The sequence below is a fragment of the Varroa jacobsoni genome, unplaced genomic scaffold (genome assembly GCF_002532875.2).
Source record: "Varroa jacobsoni isolate VJ856 unplaced genomic scaffold, vjacob_1.0 scaffold_772, whole genome shotgun sequence".
Lineage (NCBI taxonomy): Eukaryota > Metazoa > Arthropoda > Arachnida > Mesostigmata > Varroidae > Varroa > Varroa jacobsoni.
Window position 1 is genome coordinate 187,722 of NW_019213674.1, and position 23,496 is coordinate 211,217.

The following is a 23,496-nucleotide window of genomic DNA, read 5'->3' on the forward strand; positions in this document are numbered from 1 at the left end:
GTGTGTGTGTGTGTGTGTGTGTGTGTGTGTGTGTGTGTGTGTGTGTGTGTGTGTGTGTGTGGCGAATTCGAAGCCGTCTCGTTATCGAAAGCGAAAAAAATGCATGGTCATCCTGATGCCACTTCGTATCAATAAGTAGCCATTGACTGTGCTAGCGATTCATAATACGGGCCGGCAAGAGCATGTACGTGCAAGATCGAGCACTCAGCAGTAACGCTGCAGCATTATCGTATACATTACTTGGACGAAAACATGCAGACCATGATGATGACGAAATAGGGAAGTGAGAAATGGATAATAGTGACTACTCTGTTCGACAGACGCGCAGATATGATTCCATCGAATTACGTGTCACGAAAGAGGCCGAATAAAACGACGATCAGTTACTGGATGTGACGCACAGCTAATTGGCACTAGAAGGCCGACAGTTTTGACCCTCGTTTTGTGTTGTTTAGTTTGTACTTTAAGTTAATTGGAGCTTGAAGGGATAAAGGAAGTACAGTCCTGTATGAAATAAACTTCTATAGCTGTTTGTTAAGTATCGACGCTATTGATAACAAGTAAAACTACTAAAAATGTATGTACTATTAAAAATGAACGATCGACCGTGATGTAGATGTGATATTATTTGTATGTACATAAAAATGACCGCATACGATCAATCGAGTTCGTATATCAAATGCTACAGTAGACAACTTCGAGAAAGTACCGTAGCCTCTATAGCTCCTGTAGCTCAGCTCACAAAGCGGCATCGTCTTGTTGACGATGCTATTGGCAGCAGCAGCAGCCGATGACCCACATCGACTGGATTCAGAATTACTGACCCCAGCTGCACATCTCCACCGTCTTCCATTACCGATGTTCCCATATATGGCTATTAGATGTTAAAAAATGCGTTAAACGTTATTCGTGGGACGAAGTTATGGCTCTCAGGCGGTCGAATATGTAACGCATATACTGTCGGGAGGCCGACTGGAATGTCCGACTTTATGCCAAAATAAATCCTTACGCCTTATTCCGGCATGGTAGCGTTGGAATACATATAATTGAACTGGCCAGCACTGTTTCAATGGGAATTCAGCCTAAACTTATATATAGATATGCGAAGCTGCTTACCAGATGCTGACGCAAGAAATTACCGACTGCGATCTGCCACAGAGGTACAATTAAAACTATTATATTGTTGAATAGCGAACCTGTTGTTGTTACCTGGTCTCGATAATTGGTCGGTTTAGCTTCGAATGCTTATTTCTGGTTATAAAGGCGGTTAAGGACTCCAGACTCTAGCCTCTAATATGTATATATATACTCATGGGACGCCAGACGCAGTAACCATTCCTGTTGAATACAGCTGATGTTGCACAGACTAGACACTCTGTACGTGAAGTTTTCATATATATAGGTGTGTTGTGAGATTGCGGTCGCCATTGCCTTACTGATAACTTTACTAGGTGGGCCCTAGAAATGAAACTAGACCCAATCATCTACTCTGTTATGTAAATTTGCTTATACATTTTATTTGCTGCTTCTCCATTGCTGTGCTTATTTTTTGAGCACATCTTGCCGTCGATGCTATATATATAGCAGCTTTCCTAGTCTACCCTTTCCCCTTCCTCGAAATGCGGCTTCGGGGGGTAATACGTGCCCTAGTACGTAAGTCTGAATTGGGTGAAAACACGGAGCCTCTGGTCACAGCTATTTTTTTGTCCTCAGTTCGTTGAATCTTGTGCATTCTCACTGACGGTCTCGGATGACGGGTTAAAAAAAGTTCAACTGGTACACGACAAAAACGATCTTTTCTCTTTGTCTAGCAGTTACAGCTGGAACAAGTGTTCAATAGTTACAGTGATTAGTGTAAGTGGGTGGCAGACGACTCTACAGGCAGCTGCACGTCGTTTGGCGACCACATCGACTACTATCTTTGAAAAGTACTTCTATGAGTAGCACGACTACGGCCAAAGCTCGCAAGGAGAAAACACATTGCGAATGTATCAGCTCGTGAGCACCAACTAAGTAACAACGACGACGAATCACCAGAAACAAAAACAACTTTTCCGCCCAGCAAAAGTGTCATTGGTGACCACTATTTGACAAAACGCCATGGCAACACACAGCGACTTTGTTGACAAGCGCTTTGTTGGATGATTGCCCACTCATTTAATTTGTCGGTGCGTCGCTAGACGAGCGGTCGGGCAGGAAGCGTTTAGCTGTAGTTTTTTCGGTTTCGTTCGTTTGTCGAAAATTGGCGGGCAATAAGAGCCATCGCTCATGCGCGGTGAAGCCGAGAGGCTTCAACGCTTCAACGACGTTTACCTTTAAGTTGGTGCGTGTTTGCCAGCGATGCTGGTAGTTAGACGGTGGTTCTTGATATCCGCCGCTCTCGTCACGTACCTGCCGCCAAGCGGCATCACCGTCTTCGTCCTCGCTGTTGTTGCACGTTCGTCCATGCTTGTGGCATGCTATTGAAACCATGTCGATCAGCAGCAGTTTCAATTGCTGGCGCGCCATCGAGCATCGAGAGAGGCCATCGGGTAGCTGAAATGTTAACAGCATTTGAACTGTTTAGTGGCTTTGCTTCCTTGCCTCCTCGTTTGCTTGGTCAAGCTGGCTGACCAGTATGGGCGCTGAACGCACGACTGAGCAGTAGTTCGTCAATACATTTTTTTGTTAGTTTGTTTAAAGGGTGCCTTGCGTTTTTTGCTTTATAATCCTTATAAATATAAGCATGATATGACATCGTCTAACGGAGATGTCTCTTTATGCATGTATCCTGTAACGAGTTTTTTTGTTATCCTCGTTGTTCGACGAGGGATATTGACCTTCATGTTTGCCCTTCTGGCGACAGCACCCCGAAGCTTGCTATTTCCATACTACGTTCATCACTTTTTCATCGAGTTCGGCCACTCTGCTCATTGGACGACAAAAACGTCCGTGCTTTTTCCGTTACTATCGTTGTTAGTTGATAGTAGATTGTGGTACTTGATACCAGCAGCAACGCGTGCGTGGGCTATAGAAACAATTTCCATGACCTGGACGATGTTACATGCTAAGCGAAGGATAGAAGATATATTCCATTCTTTGCTAAAATGATTCTCTCAGTCGCTTAATTTACACATCTATTTTCGGCGAAACAAATGCGCCTACCCCCCCATTCATCCGTTATAGTAGATATTAGGTGGTCCATGATGGTGACTGGGCTTGATAGAATTTCTAATATTAGACTTCTTGTTGCGCACCGATGGAAGTACGATGCTTTGCTATTTATCCTACTTTTTTTTTTTTATCAATTTAGCATTCATTAACTCTTCGGCTACACATGGCTCTCAGCCTTTTACTTAATAGTTCCAATGAATTTATTCGTATGCGTTTTGAGATAGTAGAATCGATTGCAATATGGCGCTACTTTATTGAAGCTTTGAAGATCTGGGCAATTTTGTTTTGTCCCTTCATAATCGCGCCATTAATTGGGATCGTTATTAGAACTTTTGATCGTCGATATCGTCAGAATCGGGATTATGAGAGACGCTTGCTGTGGAACTTCTTTAAGAAGTTCCACAGCAAGCGTCCCGTTTTTAAATTGTTCTAAAAAACACGAGTAAGACCAAGGGGGGAAATTCAGCAAGCATTAACGAGGGGCTACAGGCCGACGAAGACAGAAGGTGGACAAGTATAGATAACAGATATTTAGCCAATCGCAGAGGGACTCGGTAGCCGCGTCGAGCCATTAGAACAGCCACTGAAGCAATATGGCCTTTCATATCGCCGCACCTGTTCTGTTGTTGTTGGAACTGATAGCAAACAACAGAACAAATCAGCCAGCGCTGCCGCTTGCAACAAATAGTTGGAGAGATTGATATTGACCTACAGAACCATGATAACTTAGCTGTTGTATTTTAGTTTCGGCGTCTGTCGACTAAGGGCGACCCAGGGCAACCCAGAACGACCGCGAGAAACAAGAAGCATAATTATCATGATAATCGCAGTTGTGCAATACATATAAATGTAAGAACAGGAGCACCAAATTGGACACCCACCGCTGCTGCAGCTTTTGTAGGAATCTACTAATAGGTAACAGAATAAGCTTGACGCAGCACTAACAGCCGAACTACTGGCAGTAGAAAGATAGATTCGTTGCTTGATTGACACAGCCAACGAATTTACGAACAAGCGTTGAATTTTAGTTTATTCTAAACTACACAGCTCACAACTTAGCGGAACTAAGCCATCTTCTATAGTTATACAGGTAAGAGTATGAACGGTGATGAAATAAATTAAACAATTTATATAATGGTTGTTCCGAACGAACGCTGTTCGCCAGTAAGCGTAAAAGCGGTGGCTGCAGCTCCCCCAAGGAAAGTTGGAGGATTGAAGCTCGTGTAAAACTTATCAGCTCTGTGCAGGCGAGTAGGCTATTGCTATAAGAGTTCCCAACGCTGATTGCCTCAGGCTGTTATTGGTCAGATGATGAATAACACGAAGAAAAACGACGACGTAGCGAACGAACAAAAGGGAGGGCAGGTGGTGAAGCATCGATTCTTGGCAACGACAGCTGATAATGCTGCAGCATTCGTTGCTGCTGACAGAAAGTGCGCGGTCTATTCGAATGGCCGGCCAATGAACGTTGCCGACGACCGAAGCGAACAAAACAGAGTGACAGGCCGCCTAGCGTACAGGACAGAGTTCTACGTGAGCACGTAGATCGACGGCGGATAGACAAGACAGCAAATAGCGGACGGATGCCTGCCAACGCTATTCAACATAGTCAGTGCAGCCGGAGTAGGCATAGATGTTGGGTCGTAAGAACTGCAGCGACTACGGGGCGCAGAAGGCAACGAGTGGCGTTGGCTGCGCATGCCCGATCGGTCGACCGCCGAGCTGTGAAGATGGCGGTGACGATGCGTGTCCGAAACGACGGCGTTGACGGTAACGGCAATGATGACTGTAGCAACGGCAACAGAGTTGTGCACGAATGATCAAAGTGCGATAAAGAAACAGCCGAATCGCGCACTACTGCCATAGCTGCAAGCAAATGCATCACGACAAAATGAAAACCAGGAAGTAATCGCAGTACAATACTTATGCATTACTGAGCTATAGCGCTAGGCAAAGTTGCCTATTGGTGTCATCGTTGGCGGCGCGAAACTCCGCCGAAGCTGTAAGAACCACAATGATGATAACGAGGATAGGAACAACAGAAGCAGTAGCGACATCCGTCAACGCCTTAGATGGCTGACTGCAGTGTTTCGATTGTAATTTCCAGAGTGGACAAGAGACTCGTTGTGTATCGGTGGATAAGGCAAATAGGTAAGGGAAAGAAAAGTCAGAAGAGCCATGGTGATGGCGCTGGAGATATCGTGACGACTGGGTTGATGATTACGCGAACGATGAATACAACGGAAGGACTGCAACGTCGGTGAAGAAGATGTTTGCTCTCATCGGCGTAGACACAAGAAACCACCGAAGAAAAAATGGCCGAATGAGCAGCGAAGAAAACGTACAACGTATGCATTGAAGAGGTACAACACTGTCCTTCTACTAACAGCGTGGTTGGTCGTCATCGTTGAGGCTGACCGTTTTAACAGCTCTGATCGACGAATCTTGTTGTTCGTATTGTTTGCGACTACCTAAGGACGAGCCGCTGAGCCTCTATCTGTATGTTTTTGCTGCTACTGCTACTTGTCGCTATTGATCATAGTCCCTCATCGTTCAGTTGGGAAGAAGCCCTTGTACAACCACGATCGAATCTGCTAGCCCGCAGATAGCAGCCGAACTCGGTATTGTAGATCAAGCAGCTGCATGCTAACCGAGTAGTTTGACCGGTGGCAGATGTTTCAGCAGTTTAAAGGTGAACGGGCAACGCTCGCATGAATTATATATTAAAATAGGCAGACTGTCTGATCTGACTCATTTTATCCTTGCAGTGGTAGGCTCTCGGTAGCCATCTGCCTTGGCGCGGGATAGCGCCAACCAGTTGGCCATTGCTCTTTACAGCCGATCAGTCGGCACTGGAAAGTTCAAACCGTTGAAAATATTATACGTACGTAACAGCACACAGCCTCATAAATCTCATTGTAGAGTTACCGAGCAGATCGTAGTCGACCGTGGCCGCACGCTAGCTAAGTAAGCTGCTAGGGTTTGATTCAGCGTCGGTTGTGTCGGCCAGCGAAATCGATAGCGGAACAGAGAGAGAACAGGACTGATACACTTGAAAGAAACAGACGCAGGGGGAGAAAAGAAAAACGATTGCACGCCATATCCGCGTTACGAGAGTCTCTCCGTCACCGAGACGCGTTAAGCAGCATGGTGCGGAGCGTCGCTGGGGCGCTGGTGATGTACGCCAGCTGAACTGAACCTCCTGTGGCTACACGGCTGTGTATCATTTCTCTGTTGTTAATGCTTCTGTCGTTATTGTTGAAGGTTAAACTGGTGATGGCAGTATAATGAATCAAATTTTTATCACTATCTATTCTAGCGGCGGACGACTAGGCTTATAGCTGTTGTCGCGATCAGTTCTTGTTTTCTGTTGCCGGTAGCGACTGATTCGCACAGACGGGGGTCCACTTTGCGGTTCTATGACTATTCAGCGTGCTGTGACACCACTGAGCAATTCTATTACAAAGTTAGCCTTTGTGCTAGAGCTAATAATAGACGCTAGGTACAAATAAGACTCTATGCGTTTGAAGTTTGCCAATCGACTCCATAGAATGATTCGCACCACGGTGACACTGGCAATACGTAAACTACTATAATTGCTTTTTGATAGCTGCAGGACGTGCATACGTAAAAAACGGATGGTTATCGGCTGGAGCAGACTGATGAACATCAACGGCGGTGGTCGCTATTCTACTGGTAGCGGTAGTAGTTGAAGAAAATACTGTATTTGTTGTGTCGTGATCGTGGACACCAGCAGACGAGCCCCCGTGGAAACTACGCCGATCAAGCCAGTATCCGTCGACAGCGACCCTAATGTCTTCGTGGCCAAATAGGTGATGTACAGTAGCTGCTGAAAGCGGCAGCAACAGCTTTATCGAGTGACGCCGATCCAGATTGGGCACGCACCGAAGGACGAGACTGCCGTTAACAGTAGGAACCGTAGCACTGCCGGTATTCGAACTAGCAGCTGGGTAACTAGCTGCTACTTCGACTCGCCGTTGCTCACTCGCTCGCCCGTTTGTTTGCAGTATCCGGCTGCTGTATGTCTGTCTCCCTGGCCCGGTCATAGAGACGGCCAGATATAGACACTGTTGCTGCTGGCAGGCTGGAAACAGCAAAGAAGGCGAAAGAGCAGATGGCGAATGTTCCACTAATCGCCACTGCTGTCGCTGTCGTAAAGTTTCATGTTGGTCTGCACTATCTATACACAAAATACGTTGGTTTATAGCACACGAACAGTTTCAACTAGATAGTCTCGTAACAAACACATTAAGCTCTTTTTTTCGATTCTTTGCTTCTATGGGCTGGATCTGTCTCATCGGTGAGGCCAATTCGATGTTTGAATGATGCTCTGTAGACAACGGGTAGTAAATGCAACCACTGGTACTCCTTGGTCTCGAAGACCGTTCAAACACATTATGTTAGAAGGAAATTACCTGCAACAAATGCTATTAGCGAGTAATCGTTAGGTTCAGCGACGTTTTGTTAAAGGAACAAAACGCGCACCGCGCGGGCGCACTTCTAACAAAGCCAAAACAGTAGATGTATGACACAATGACATAAAGTTCCGGAAGCCTACGAGGCTTTTTAAAGTTACTTAGAACAATGAATGGGGACCTTATAATAAGGTTGAGTTATAAACGGCGATCGGTCGGTACGCGTTAGCTCTAGCATTCGTTCATCATTATCACCAGCACGGTCGTCATTCTCCTTATCATTCGCTAACTTTCTAACAAATTAGTGCCGCTATTTGAACGTATTAGTGCTGCGAAGATGGCGGTACGGCTATGTTACCGAAATGGGTCTGTAGGACGGAGCGTGGATAAATGATGGGGCCTTGCCCACCTGTAGCTGTCGGCTGACTGTAGTACTTACTACTTTAGAATCTACTGGCGTTGGAAAAACTGAGCTGCGTCAGCGCGCAGTTTAGCCGCGACCCATACCTCCCGTTTAGCAATTATACCCATATTAGTATCAGCCACTTGCGATCTCATGTTTGTAAATTTCCATTCACGTGATGGCGCTGCTTGACTTTCAGAGCTGCAACGATCACTGCCTGCTTCCTATATATTGGCTACGACTTCGTCAGTTTGGTTAGCCGGTTGCTTATTCGGAGCGGCAGTAACAACTGTGGCCGGCCAGATAACGGCTGGACTTCTAACACCATCGTGCCGGTTAAAAAAAATGACAGCTGGAGTGGGAGTCAAATGTAACAAAAGCTGTGCCCAAAAAATTATGGAAACGCTGCCACTCTTCAAACACACGTTTGAAATACTCTAGATCGTTGATGAAGCAGCGACAATGGCGACAACATGGACGAAGTTTCCGTAACGTCAGCGCGTGCTTGTCAGTCACGCAGTGGTAAAACTATAAAGTGACAGCCTATAAGCTTTTGATGGGGCAAACGATGCGACAAGGAAGGTAGGCAGTCAAGTAGGTGTCTGGACCAAAGCAGAAAACGGCGCTGCCTGCTTCTACAGCTTCTACGGGTAGGCGTATAGGAAACACGTTCCAGTCTTCACGGATTCTCTGAACAAGCTTTTTTTTTTGCTGTCTTCTTTGCTGGCTTCTTGCTTGCCATGTGACGGAAAGTTTGAAAATGCACGGAAAGTACGCTCAAGGGAGGAAAGATTTCGCTGGGGTTAGGCTTTTGCTTTAGGCAGAAACAACTCTTTTGGGCCTTGCACACCTACCGACCAGGAAAAGGGAGGAGGCGAGCTAAGTCACACACAGCAAACACAGGCGTTTCCAGGTACGTCTTGTTGAGGTTAAATAGACAAACGGATTTTAGGCACTTAGGTGGCGTTTGGTCAAGAGGCTCGTTAAGTAATGGGTAGTGCTGCGGCTGGTGAAATTTGTGAGTATATATTTCTGTTAGATCCGCGCGACTTTCTAAAGAAAAGCCACTTCTACAGGACATCTTAAAGAATACCCTTTTTCTTACCCTTTTTATCACAATTCAGGGCAACCGCAATAGGAAACTAACAACTTGGCCTAAATTTATGCATACGCCTCTTCTCCTGGCATCATCACGCTTGTACCAAAACGTGGTGTAGCATTTATACGAAACGTGTATATTATTAAATATACAATAGATACAGTTCTTTAAGCCTTGACCGTCTCATACACGAGCGGTTTTTTATTTTCACTCATTAAGAATCAAGTTGCAAGTTTGTTGCTTGGTAACTTCAACTATAAATTTCAGCTCACCCGATCCTTGCTTAATGGTTTGGCCGCGCTAGGGTTCACCTTGCTGTTTAGCATTGCAGTCGCTATTACTCGTATTATTATTCTAATACACAAGGTCCGCCCTCTCCGTCTGGAATCGTTTGTGTCGGTGAAGACTAGGTTTGATTGAACGCGTATCACCGGTGAGCGCGCAAAGGACGGCGATCAACGTTGTGAGCTGATGCTGTCAAGGCTGATGCGAAGAAAGAACTGTTCATGAGTCATAAAAATAAAATTTATAGTAATCACTCGATGGTGGTCATAATTATTAGTACGCTGCTGGTGGTGATCGATTATAATGTATCGTATAAAGTATAAACTTTGAGCGAAAACATCAAAAAGCGTAAGATTGTTTAGGGCGAAGCAAAAGCAATGAAAAGGAAGAAAAACAAGGAGGGATAAGAGGATGTAAATATAGATTGACGTCGTCGCTAAGTGAGCCGCTCGATCAACTACGAGCACGAAACATCTTTTCGCTGAAATTGTAATCATAAACATCACAGTCGTAGTGACGAACGATCTATTTTCATCATTTCTGTAGCTTGGTTATGGTGCGTATTATAAGTTATTCCTGGTTGACAATTTAAAAACGAACAGTTTTTGCTAGTATAGTTATATCGTTGATCCTGCCCGTTGCACATCGCTAATATTTGTGGTTTTCTCCAAGATCCTTAAATCAGATTGAACACCCATGGGAATGTTTTTTCGCTTGATTCCCGAAGCGTTGGGGACGTACTTGCAAACAGCCGCTCCGAGAACTTCATAAGACAAGAATGACCCGCGACGACAGGTATTCAGAAGGGTATTGAGGTTAAGCGTAACTAATGAGCAGTTAATGAATTTAGCCACTAACTAGTAGAAACACATTACTCCGTTTTCGCAGATAGCAAGCAAATGGCTCTTTTGGTAAACAGATTGACGCTGCTGTGTTCAAGTACCAAACGTAGAGTCAATCGATTACTTAAAACCTCACTTACAAAAACAAACAATTAATTTTATGATTTTTTTTTAGCCGAAGCTGTCTATGAGAGAATATGAAATGGACCTTGAAAGCTTGAAAGAAGAAAAACTAACTAAGGAAATTCAGTTCAGTTTGCAAATGTAGAGTAATAACGTTTATGAGTGTTGTTTATCTTTAAAAAACATTATCAATTTGTTGTTAGGCTTCTAAACGTTCGTAAGGGCATATAGCAAAGTAAGAGTGAACCGCGGCGATTTCTGTAAATGGTATGTAGAGTAACAGATTCATTACTCCAGTGGGACGAAGGCCGTTCTAGCCATTTTAAAAAGCCGTCGGCAATTTTGTTTTCGTAGACAAGCAAAGCTTATTGCTTTGATTGCTTTTAATGGACTCGGAAGGACCTACGAAACATCTAATTTGATGCATATCTATTTTATATTAATTCTTAACAGCGGGTTTTCTATTTGCGCTTGTGGACAAGGGTGTATCGTTAGTTAGCGACTCTCAAGGAAGATAGTCGCTTGTGAACAAGTTCATAGTAACAGGCTGTTGTGCTTTTATGAATTGAATTCGAAATGACCGACGGCAGACAAGCGCAGGTATGCAGAAATATATCAATAGACTTGTCTAGAATACTCCTATCCTATTAGTGGGTTTCTTTGTGAGATAACATATTGGAAAGGAGCTTTACATCAGCGCTCTTACTCAACACCTAGAATATGTTCTATCACTCGCCCCATCACCGATAATTACAAATTATTTAGTATATATCAGTTGTCTGGATAATCTCGTCTACTATACGGAAACATCAACCTTGCTACTTAACTCGACTACAGCAGTTGTCGAAGCTGCTCAAAAGTTAGCAGTCAAACACTACTGTGTTTGCGTTGCGTGCCAATAAGCTTACGATTGTCGCAGTAGACGTTTAGCGTTGGCGGTGCCGTCGTATTGGTACCATATCGTCAGTTAGCGGGAAATGCAATGTTTGTTGTCGCTGGTGGCTCCCGCTATCGCGTGATGTCCGCATGACTTTGAGGTCTGTTCTGTTTCTCTCTGAATGTCGTGTAACCGTCGGACCAGTCAAACGACACCTTCAAAGGAGCCAGAAAGGCCTTTGCTCGGACAGTTACCACTACCAGCGTCCTTCGGCTTCTAGCAGTGGCGAAGGCAGGTCACACTTCGTTGGTCCAATTGATCGAAATCACCCGCCCACTGGCTCAACCAAACGCTGTGGCTATCGTAGGAAATGCTGGTTATAGTGAGATCACTATGATGGTTGGGCGGTTCACTAGTTTGCTGTTGTCAGACCGTTCCTGGAGTAAATCGGGCTTAGCGGACAGCGAGTGGATAAGCGGAAGAGACAGGCTAAAACGTACGTAACGATCTCGATCTGTATCTGCGACAACAGCGAGATATACGGAAAGAGAGATAACGCAGCCCACTATGTGTTCTAGACGCCGAGAAGGTCCATTCATAGATTCTTCATCTTTTGCACTTCCATTTGGAACAGTAATACCCTGGGGCATTCTGTTGTTTGCTGACGCCGTTCGAGAACTGACAATCGAGTGAAGTATATCTAGGCTAAGCACATTTGAAATTTGGACAAGATTTATGTTTCAACCGCTTTTAGTGCCTATCGATCCGTTCTTCCTACATCGACGCGTCATACTCAACTTAGGTATTGTGGCAGGTCTATTACTTATTATTTTATGCACCCCGGTGCTACAAATCAGAGGGGTAATCTTTTTTTGGTATTCTATTACGGCCACTGCGCCCAGTCCGTATTATTGAACTGTAAGCAAGAGACCAATTTTATTTATTAATACCATACTTCTTGTTACTTAGCAGTAACGAATAATAACTTAGTTTATCCCAAACTAAAAGGCACGAACAAGTTTTTTTTTTTTTTCTAATCGCCATTGTGTCACGCTTATGCTTGCACGACTGGCCTTAAGGTTTTCTTTGAATTTCGATGATTATAATGATTTGGGTTAAAATTTGGAAAAGTCGTGCTCTACTATTTCAGTCCTTATTTCAATTCTTTAATTTTTTTTTACGTTGGCGTTTATGATCGCCCGATTTGAGTGTGCACTTCTACGACATTCTGTTCCATTGTCTACTAAAACGTCTATTATCGTACAAATATACAACAATATAGTAGCCGCCTACACGGGGCTTAAGGGGAAGTTTTGCACATATCATGCAAATAGAAAAACGACGTATCGGAGTTAGCAGTTACTCTGTAGATGAATAACATGTGTTACACCCTCAATGGCAGATAACAAGAACAACTAGACAATTAATGGCTCTGAAATAGAACCAATGTTTTCTTCTCAGGATGAAGACAACACGAAGGTCTCTGGTGTCGGTTGAATGATGAACGACCCTTAAGTGGTGCGGAAGAACGAGTTCGTTCAGCTGAGTCGATAGTGTGTCAAGGCACCCCTCGCGTATTTTACATTATATTGCTGATACCAATGTTAACAGTGGTGACGATCACGACGGGTAACGAAAACGTTAGCTAGCCTCAAAATGGCTTTTATTCGAGTTCCCCCTCCACTTTTCGCCTTCTAGCTTTTGGTGGCAATGACTCATTGTATAGGCAAAGGTCGGCTCAGAACCGACACAGAACAATAGAAAGCCAGAAAAAATTAACAGTAGGGAGACACTAGCATAGCTTCTAACGATCTGATTGCGTCAACGGCATGAAATCACGCAGAAGAAAAGTCAGACAAGCCGAAGTGACATGATCCTCAGAAAAAGATAGCGAAAAGTTGGAACAGCTGACTATTAGACGGCAGTGTAATATGACAGGCTTGGCTAAGGCTGAAAAATCGATCTTGAATGCATTAATTTTCCTTTATCCCTTAGGCGATTTTTTCCATGCTCGCTTAATTTGAAGCGAAAAATCAGCTGCGCTTTAAGGTGGTGTATAATTACTTGTGTTACATACAAAGAAAGGTGACTTGGTCAGGTTTGATCGATGCTTTCAATTCCGCTATTTTGGTAAAAGCCGAGTGTCCTTAGCTAAGGCAGAGAGAACTACGACGAACAAACTTGTCAGGAAGCTCTTTGTTGTCCATTTTTACTTGGGGTTTTGCATTAGACTATAGGCAGCATTTTCCAGTGTTGATGTATTCGGTAGCCGGCAACAATGATCTTCGCTAGAAATATAGTCGCCGCGCCCTTAGATCGCTTTGCCCAGCCGTCGTCCGGACGTTATAACATTGACAATGTCATGACCTCTATCTAAGGAAGACCGTGGACCTATCTAAGGAAGGCCGCGGACAAACACGCGTGGACGCAGAAAGAATGGACGCAACAAGCATAAAAGTCTTCGTGGTGTGAAAATTGGACAGCAGCTTAGAAATTTGTGTGTCTCAACGATTAAAAGGGATGCGGGGTTTTCGTAAAATTGACGAATAGTCAAAAGAGGGCTATCTAGTTGGAAAAGGCAATTTGATAACTTCTTTTCTACCCAAATGCTAGTTGTGAAGATGTCGGAAACGACGAAAAACAAGTTTGAAACTACATAAAAACATTAGTATAGAAAAAAGGAACGCGCAGTGCATCAATGTTTCATTTAATTTTTGCCGCCATTATGACAATGGCGGCCGTAATCAGTGAAGCTGGAATGATCGTCGAACGAGATAGTTACAACTATTATATGTGTTGAAAATGTCTGCTAATGTTTGAAAGTCTGTACTAACTGCAAATTGTTTGTCGCTACAAGTAGTACACAATGATAAGAAAGCTACTTTAAATGAAATTGCTGAAAAAAATACCAATGTTTGTCTTGACATGTTCTCCACTGTATGAGCCAATCGTCATTGCGCTACAAGTTGCCACCTTTCGCTGAAGTGTGGTGGCGTTCCCTTCTATTCTACGTTTGTCCATTAAACAAAAAAAATACACAGGTACTACTCTTCGTGGTTGTCAACCGGCCGATTAACGTGTCCTTGATTAGATTTCTCACCTACGAAACTTCAGTGTGTTGCGCCTACTCTACTTTGTCCTGATGAAGTAACAGTCTGTAGTGGGCGCAGGTGTCATGCCACGAGGGGCCTTTTTTCTTTTTTTTTCTCGCATCTTGTTGCATGGAATGCAATACAGCCATCTGGACAGCAAGTTATTTTCCGCCGTGGCCAATTTCGCTTTTAAAGTGGTCCTGCTACCTGGGCTAATATACGCAGCAGGTATGGTTATTATAGCATGTATTTTGAGTATTAGAATACATTCATTCGATGTTTTGCCAGCTGGTTCGTTAAGCCTAAACACTCTCGGTGGACGCAACAGTCGCTGTTGACGGTGCTATACCCACTAATGGTGGCCTTTAGGCTAATCGTCCAATAGATCTGCATACGTGTGGCATGATACAAGAAAATCCTATGAAGCGTTTGCATTGCAGTCACTGTTACACTGTTCTTCGTGGTCCTTGGCCAACTCCTTCCGCGCATGAACACCGCTGCATATATCTTTTGTTACAGTTTAGTTTCATCTGCTGCTGCTGTTACTTTGCGAAAACTTTCTGCTTTCAGCAGTTGAGTTCTACGATGGCTTAAAGTCAAGGGAGCGAGAAGGTGAGCCTAAGCGGATCGCGCGAACCTCTAGCTATGGTATTGCGTTTTAGTGTCCCCTCTGCTGTCTAAAATTATGTTTGGTCGTGCGTATAGTTGTGCTGTCGGTATGGCGTCCTTTGTAGGCATGTTTTGTTGTCCAGTAGTTGTTGTTGCCTTCAAGCCGTCACGGCTACCATCAGACTTGAGCAGACACTGCCCAGCCATCCCTTTAGTAGCAATACTAATAGCAAGAACAGTAGCAGTATTTCTTGCTATTGATATGCACAGATATATATATCTGAGTGAGTTTGTGTGTCTCTGCATCTGTCGTTATGTAATACGGCATCGTGCCACCTCGGTAATCTTCTGACGCTGGTTGACACTGATGTTGGGGCTGGATCTGTGCGAGTATGTCTTCGCGCTGTGTTAAGCATCGTCGGCTTTGGTCTGTTTTTGTCATCAGTGGTGACGCTCGGCTTTACGGCCTGTCGGCCTTATGGGGTCAGCTACTGACCAGCAGCAACAGCTAGCAGCTAGCCGAACCACTAACTGCTGCCAGTGGGCGCAATAGCAGTACAGCGACGGGAGCCCACCATCGCCACGCGGAGGGGCGGACGTACAAGCGAACGAGTCTCTCCTATCCGAAATCGTCCCCAGCCCCGACAACAGCCAGCCAGCCAGTCAGATGACTATAAAGACAAACACCGTCGTTGCGTAGGTACCAGGTAGTATGTAGGTAATCAGCGGCTCTATATGCTGCCTGCTCTATAGATGCAACAGGCAATAGAAGATGCATGCGCAGGCCGGCAGACAGACATAAGGGACAGTTGGGCTATCTAATTGACGGACTGAGGGACAAAGCAACACATGTAATAGACGTAATATGTAGAGCAAACAGCGCGCAGCCAAGCTACACGATGCGGCAGTCAACCTCGTTTTCTTTAATATCTTTTTGCTTAGTTATCGAGAAACTCAAAAAACACCAGCCAATCAAGACATTCACATACATATACGCACGTACGTTCTTTTACGAGGTACTGCATATAGAAAGAATATCGATGCACTAGGGATGCAGTAGTATAAAAAGGTGCGTCTGTTTGAATGTGGGTGTGTCAGCAACACGATACAGCTTCTGGTGGCCGTACACAGCCGCAGTATATAAATGTATTCTAACACACAAATAGGCAGTCAATTACTTAGCCAATACACGGAAACGATAGTTACTACTGAAGAGTTAGACGAAGACTAACGCGCACACATTTGCGGATACTAGTCGAAAACGCGTCATTACTATAGCAATCATGATCGTTGGTTTCTGATGCTGCCGCGCGGACTCAACGATGCGATAGGGCCTGCGTCGTTTAGTGTCTACGTGTATGCTCATGTGGGCGCTGTGTGTTCTCGCTGTGTGTCGGGTATCGTTCGGCTTCAGTCGGTTCTACTTGGGCGCTGTATTCTCTGGTGCATCATCAGTTCCTCAATTCATCCGTTCATGGTACAGCGATTTCTGGTGCCGCTAGAATATTTGTTGTTATTGTCGGCGAACGAATATTAAATGTACAAAAGTACGGTGTAGTGATGGCCATGGAATCCTGGGATAGGATAGGAAGTATAACCTATCTTGATCTTCGAGCTGTCGCGAGTCTTCTGTCGTCGAAGCCGATTCAGAGTGCCAAATCGTCAGAAGATGAGTCTTTTTTTGTGTATGAGTCTGCTGAGTGCTGCAAGAATACAGAACAATCTGGTTTTACAAGACAATATATATCTTTTCTTATCCCTCAAAGCTTTAAGCCTTTCTAAGGGCCAATGCATTATTTCAATGTTCAGTGTTATTGTGCAAGTCGTTTGATCAGCTGCGCCGCTCCTTCCCAAGAGGATTGTCGATCGAGGACATATATGGCGTAGTACTTGGGTTGACTGCCAGATCCGAATTCTGGCAGCTTAGGTGCAAACTTCTGTAAACATTAACTGGTGTGGCTGCTAGACTAATCGCAAACAGTGGAATTCACCATCAAATCTCCATCCCTTGAGGGGCAAAACAGCAAAGAAGTTACTAAGAATCCCATGGACCTCCAGAAAAAGAAAAGCGAGGAGAAGAAGACGTTTAAAGCCGCATAGTTCTATTCAAATAAATTTTACGAATTTTACGTCAGGCAATACCGATCCCCATCTATCCATATTAGAATTGTATTTCTGACGCTATATATTATATAACAAATAGCAAAACTGTTTTCTCGAAGTTAGCACACTTAGCCAGCTGCAAACGCATCTATCTGGTAACAGCTTCTATTCCATATGTTGATTTCAGGCATTCCAGTGGCTGAGCAGAATCTGATGTTCCTGGAAGAGGAACTGAAGGACTTCCACACACTGGAGGATTACAACATCAAAGATTCTTGTACGGTACGCCTCAGTGTGGGAATGAAGGGCGGGCCAATAAACACCAGGCGAACCCTTTACCTCGATGACAAGAACACCATCACGGAGATGGCGAAGATGCTTGCTGCCAACGACGTAAGTACAATGAACGCTTCTGCCAATTTTCATTATCGAATCATTATGATTATTATTGAATAGTTTGTTCAATAATATCATCGAAAATATACGTCTGTTCGATAGACTGTCTATGTGATTGACTATGCTACATATTGGCGGTTTTGTGCGGTAAGAATACTAGACAACAGCTGTTGATAGTCATCTTATTTAACGGTAATCATTCACTCTAATATTCATTACTTTAGCTGCGAAGTGGTATTACTGCTCTTCAATTTGCTGCCAGTGATTATCTTCAGATGCTGAGAGCTTCAGTAATGTCTTTCATAATAACGCTGTTGGTAATCGGACGTAAAATATTCTCATCCCCAGAACATTGTTTGTTTACATTGGTTTTAGGGACTGCGCGAGAGATTTCCATCCATTCACAGGAAACACGTTTCATGCTTGCTTGAAAGCTACGAAGATCCGTAGATGTGTCGTAAATGGCGTTTTATTAATCGAAACTTCAAATAGAAACCTTTATTCCATTTGCCAGACATGCCCGATTGAGTGTCTACACTTCGTACGCCCTCAGCGTGATAATAGTTGTAGTAAAAGCAGTTGACGGCTGGTCACCCCACTGGTGTACCTTTCGAGACTGAGTTAACGCGCGATTGCTAGCCAGGCAAAATGAACGATGAAAATGGCGCGAGTTTTGCCTTTGCAGCAGCTGCTGCTGCTGGCGTTAGTAGCAGCCAGAAGTAGTCGAGCGTCGCCGACGGCAGCGGCTGTTATTGGCTTGGTTTTTCTTTCGCTATTGGAATTTCTGGTAGTTGTAGTTACCTTGTTACAGTTCGCATTATGCTCGTTATCTACCATTTTTTTGAGCTCCTTCAACCTGTGTTCCTGGTTACGGTCTTCAACGGCGACTAAGTCGAAGTAACATTAGTATAACGTGATCCAAACGTAGGCCAAAGCGAATCGAAAGACAAGGAGCATTCCTTAATCTATTATATACATGGACCGGATGGCGATTATTAGTGCATTGCGAGACACTGAAGTTTCACAGTGCCTCCCTCCGCCGTTTCATTTTTTCTGTTTTATAGGAAATATCGTAACAGAGGAAACGCGTGAAGTCGTTCGTTAGACCGCGTTTAATAATATTATTCTGGCATATACCTATGATTTACGAGCCGGGACCGAACAAGCTGGCCGGATAATAATAATATATTGTCTAATAGCGTTGTTAGCGTAGAAATGGCGCACGAGAAAATTATGTGATGTTATTATGATTGCATATGAAACACTGTATACTGACAGTGTACACGAATTAAATTGCCACAAGCATAACACTAAAGGCCATGACCATCATCATCTTTTCATGCGTCTGCTCGTGATGTCTTATCGGCGCAGGCTTGTTCGAGGTTTCTGTTGCCGTCAAGAACCTATTTCTTTGCTTACTTGCCTATCTCTATTGCGCTTCGGTAACGCTTATATTCCTAACCATTCTAGTGCGTACCACCTTCGCTATGAGCGCCAACGATAGCCGCTGCGCGCTGACGCATTATAAGGAGTCGCATTATTTGATTTCTGGCTTCGTAGTCAATTTGCTGTGCGGACTAGCGGGAGGACGAACGCGCGGCAGCGGAGACCGAAAACATCACAGACGCGTGTGTACATTTATCGCCTCGGTCAGAAACATACGCGGATGGCAAGGGAGGGAGAGGGAACGATTGAGCGAGCGTTTGCTGAACTACTCCGCCGTTGGCTGTTAACGCCAGTGGAATTAATTCAGTGTGAAACACGTGCGGAAGCTGATTAGTTTTCGAGAGTTGTCATTATTCAATTTCCAATTGGACGGCCGTTTGTTAGTACATTTGACATGGAAGCGGCGAAGTCAGTGCACACAGACACATGTGTCGTCGTCGAAGTGAGCAGCTTCTAGATGACGCGACGTGAAAATGGCTATTGCGTCAGCGGCATAAGATTCGATTTGGTCACAGGCGTAATACATAGATAGGAAAGGGATTGCTGAGCAAGTGAACTCTCCTTGGACCGTATTTATCGTGTTGTTTAAAATATGGATGTACAATAACCCGTTCAAGGTGTCTGTTTCGCAGCAACGTATCATTATAGTGGAAACTGCCAATTTGTTTCTTGTGATATGGTCACTATGTAGCCTTGTTTGCGTAAGTTGCAATCTAATATTCTAAGGCACGAAATAATAACTGTGATGGTTTCTTGAGTCAATGGAACAAACCATTTAAATTAGCAAACGCAGTCCGACACACAATAGTAACCCAGTACTTATTATTACAGCGCAGTGATTATCATGACGCTGACCTCAGAATCATATAGCCACCTGATCAGTTCTTTCCTAAACTGCACTCTTATTAGAACGGCAGGAGGGTAGTCGGCAAACAGTATTCATGTGTCGACCACAAACGCCTTTTTTTTTTTCAATTTTGCTAAAGTGTGTATACGCATTTTACTTTTTGGCTCATAGCCAATCGCACTGCAAATGATCGCATTTCGAATGTAACACGATGATTTATAATTGAAATGCAGGCACAGTCAGATGCGCACTCACAGTCATCGATATTTGCCTGTTCGACCAAATAAGGTTCTGTTAAGTGCCTTTTCCTGACGTTTGGTCTGAGGTTGGCACTGGTCGTAGACCGGGGCTCGCCTGTGGCAGCTCTACGCAACGAATGAGCCAATAGCATTGTCTGCTGGACTGGCTAACTAACTAGCAAGGATTGGCTGACTGCCATAATCCGCCCGATCGAATTCTGATATTTGTGTTGGCGATGCTACCTACGGCTGCGTTAACAAAACTGCTACCAGTCAGCCGCAGCGCGAGGAGGAACGCCAAGTAGCAAAACAGTTTTGTCGTCTGCTAGCAGCTGCTGTTGTCGTCTGCTTAATGCTTCTCAGTCATGGCATTGTTTGCTTGAACAGTTACTGTTCTATCAGTTTCCGATGTGCGACCGTGTGATGCAGAATGGTGCTCGGTATTGTACATGACCTGGAAAGGAAAACAACAGATTTAGATGTGCTAGTTTAAATCATGCAGTTTCTAAATTTATTTCCACTCACTGTACGAGTGATTAGATCATCATCATTTTTTGTTATGACAAACTAGTTCTACGTTTGGCCAGTACTTTTGTGGATCGACAGAATCTGATTGTTGCGAAGCGGTGCCTGCAGGTTTGTAAGATTAAAACTGAACTAGTTCGTGAGTTTATTTTAACAGCCATGTGATTTAGATGTACCCAATGGCCCGTTAACACTAAACTCTTTTTGGTAAAGGACTAGACGTATCGAATTTGTTATAACTTTTTAACTGGTGTTGGTGTAGCAATACATTGCGAACGATCTGATATAATAGTGAAATCCAACTGACTGTATCTTGCACATTTTGGTTGGACGAATCTCGTAAAACTTGCTAGAAGATTGTGTGCAGGCCGTAGTGCAACGTGCGTAGGGATGAAATTCTTAGATGAAGAAACTTAAACATTTATCTAATAGGTTTACTTCTGTTATCAGTTATCGAATGTTCGATATTGTGTGGTGGTGTGCAGCATTTGAAAATGGGCTTAATATAAAATACAAAAAAATGTGCTTATTGATGAAATTATTGCTCAATTGCTTATTTATTGGAACGCTATGCATACGATATCTTGAATTGACTTTTACACTGATAGTCGCTAGATAATTTGAACGACGGCTGACATTGGTAGTAGATTATTTTGCGAAATGTGCATGTGCTCAGTCGCCATTAAAAAAAAGGGAAATAAGGAGAGAAAAACGAAGTTGTCTGTCTATCCAATCAGAATACTATCTAATTTTATTCGAACCTAAAAATCGAGGCTAACTGGAAGGGGCGCCGTGGCAATATTCTTTTATATATCCGTTTGTCTTGTAGCGACTCGAAAAGACGAGATGGATGAGCGAACAAATGAAAAGTAAAATGGTAATCATGGATTGAATGAAGCAGCCTGTAACGTCAACATAGCCACATTGACCAATACAGGCTTAGTTTGGCTTTGCAACGATATAAGGCAAGAACAAGGTGAAGAGATCACGAAAAAAATATGCATACCGTGACTAAACTACGTCCTTTCTATTCGGTGTGTACTAGCGAATCAGACAGAAACGTTCTAACATTTCACCTGATAACAAGTTGCAGGCGTAGTGGAAAATCTGGTAACAGACATTTTCGCTAAATTTGTCACAAAGGAATGGTTAGTAACGTCCGGTAGCGTTTTTGCCTGCCACTAAACAACTGACGCGCTACAAGTGGCCTCTTATTACACTACTGAACGCCGTTTACTAGCATGATTCGCGCGGCGGTCACGTCCCAAAACGTTTCGGCAAATCCTGCGTGCTTTGCCGAATTCTATGAACTCTACCGCGACTATTCTTTCGCACATCTGTTTGTTACGCAGAACGGAAACAAGAGAGTGAACCTAATTCTAATTAATGACAATAAATCCATAACGATCCATCGCGAACATTCATGTTGGCCGAAAAATAAGCGTAGGGTACTGACACATTTCCGTTGTTAGCCCAACAACCTGTTGCGCGTCGTCCTGGATAAATACAAATGCACTCGTTGAGCAGCAGACAGTCAATCGTAATTAATCGGCTTATCGAACGCAAGCGATAACAACGAGATGATGAAACTATTGAAAGTGATTTTGACAGGTCTTCTTTGTCTGCTCGGCATGTAATTGATGCGTTCGAGTAATATAACGCTTTAATGTACAGATGTCTATCTTTGAGGCATGCAACAGGTGGGATAATTATATGTTCAAACTGTTTTCGTATTACTGATAGCTGTACAGAGAGTATAGATCCCTACGTGAGTAAAAGTCATGCTAATTGATGGCGGTGATGTTCCGTTGCATTGCGGCACAGTGTTCATAGTAAAACGTAGTAGTCCAAATAAGTATTTTCCATTTCTGTTGGGCTCCTTCGTGTCCACCAATATTTTAGATTAAGCTAATTGCATATATGTTGCACTTTTTGCTCGTTTTTATTTTTCCTTCGCTCTACTAGATCTCCGTGGTACTCGTGCCGCACAACGGCGCTTACCACATCATTCCTATGCCATCTGCGAAACGCGAGCGTGACTCCAACCTGCCGTCGACCAGTCGTGAACGGCGAAGAATCAGCTCAGTGAGCAGTAGGTTTATGTACGTAGGGTCGCAGAATAGCGAAACCCCCGGCGACGGTATGGGCGGACGACGCAGTGAAGAGAACAAGGCCACAAAGAACAAAATGGCCGCTCTCCAAAAACAACTGAAAGAGAAACGCACTGCACCGAATGGACTTCAGCTCAGTGCAAGCACCGACAACGGCAGTATCGTCTGTACCAACAGCGGCAGCGGCCATAGCAGTACACCACAGATTGCGCCGGCATTAATCAGCAGACAAGGAGGACAGTGCTGTGCATCCAATCTACAAAAAAGCATCCTTTCTGAGTATGTACAAGCATGAACACGACACACACACGCACTTGTCTCCGATTTCATAGCTAGATTCCAGTGCAAAGTTACAGGTCCCTGATCGCAGGAAAGCGAGCTTCTGTATAAGTGTGCAACTTGATACACATAAACTCATTCATTGACCATTAAGCGCATTAGCCTCTCCCATGTATACAGCTACAAAATATATCTGTCCTGCATAGCTTTTTAGCGAGTGTCTTCTCACTTACAGTGCGATGCCACCGGCAGCCGCGTCATCGGTGCTTGTAGGCGCCAGTGTGGGCAGTGCGAAGCCTCCCCGAAAGGTAGTCGTACCTCGTCTGATCACAGCCCACAATACCATCTCGCTCAATGTTAACGAGCTCAACCCCGCTCAGAGTCTGGCCTCGTACGCATGTGCGGCCGCTGCGGCGTCTGGAGCAGGCGACGGTGGAGGAGCCTTCGAGGCTTCCTCGTCGTACGCTTCGGGTGTAGAGCGCAATTTAGTCCTCTACCCGTCGGCTGGGTCGTCCGGCTCACCTGGCAACCCGCAGGGCGGGGAGGCCATCTTCGTCAGCCCCTACAAGGGACTCTTCAGGTGCACAGCCGATACTACGGAGAATGCATCTAAAGAAGGTAATCTATATAT

At 44.3% G+C, this 23,496-nt stretch overlaps 1 protein-coding gene across 6 annotated transcripts in view; it reads left to right on the forward strand.

The window, feature by feature from the left end:
- Window positions 1–23,496, forward strand: part of LOC111263505 (uncharacterized) — a 57,355-nt gene that overhangs the window by 24,186 nt on the left and 9,673 nt on the right. For 4 of the 6 annotated variants that reach the window (XM_022838627.2, XM_022838630.1, XM_022838629.2 and 1 more), the window contains exons 3-5: window positions 17,210–17,415; window positions 22,441–22,865; window positions 23,101–23,483. In XM_022838627.2, coding sequence (XP_022694362.1) covers window positions 17,210–17,415; window positions 22,441–22,865; window positions 23,101–23,483 — 1,014 coding nt within the window. Of the gene's footprint in view, window positions 1–9,581; window positions 10,172–17,209; window positions 17,416–19,127; window positions 19,566–22,440; window positions 22,866–23,100; window positions 23,484–23,496 lie in introns of those variants that run through there. The other 2 variants (XM_022838631.2, XM_022838632.2) reach the window with 2 other exon arrangements.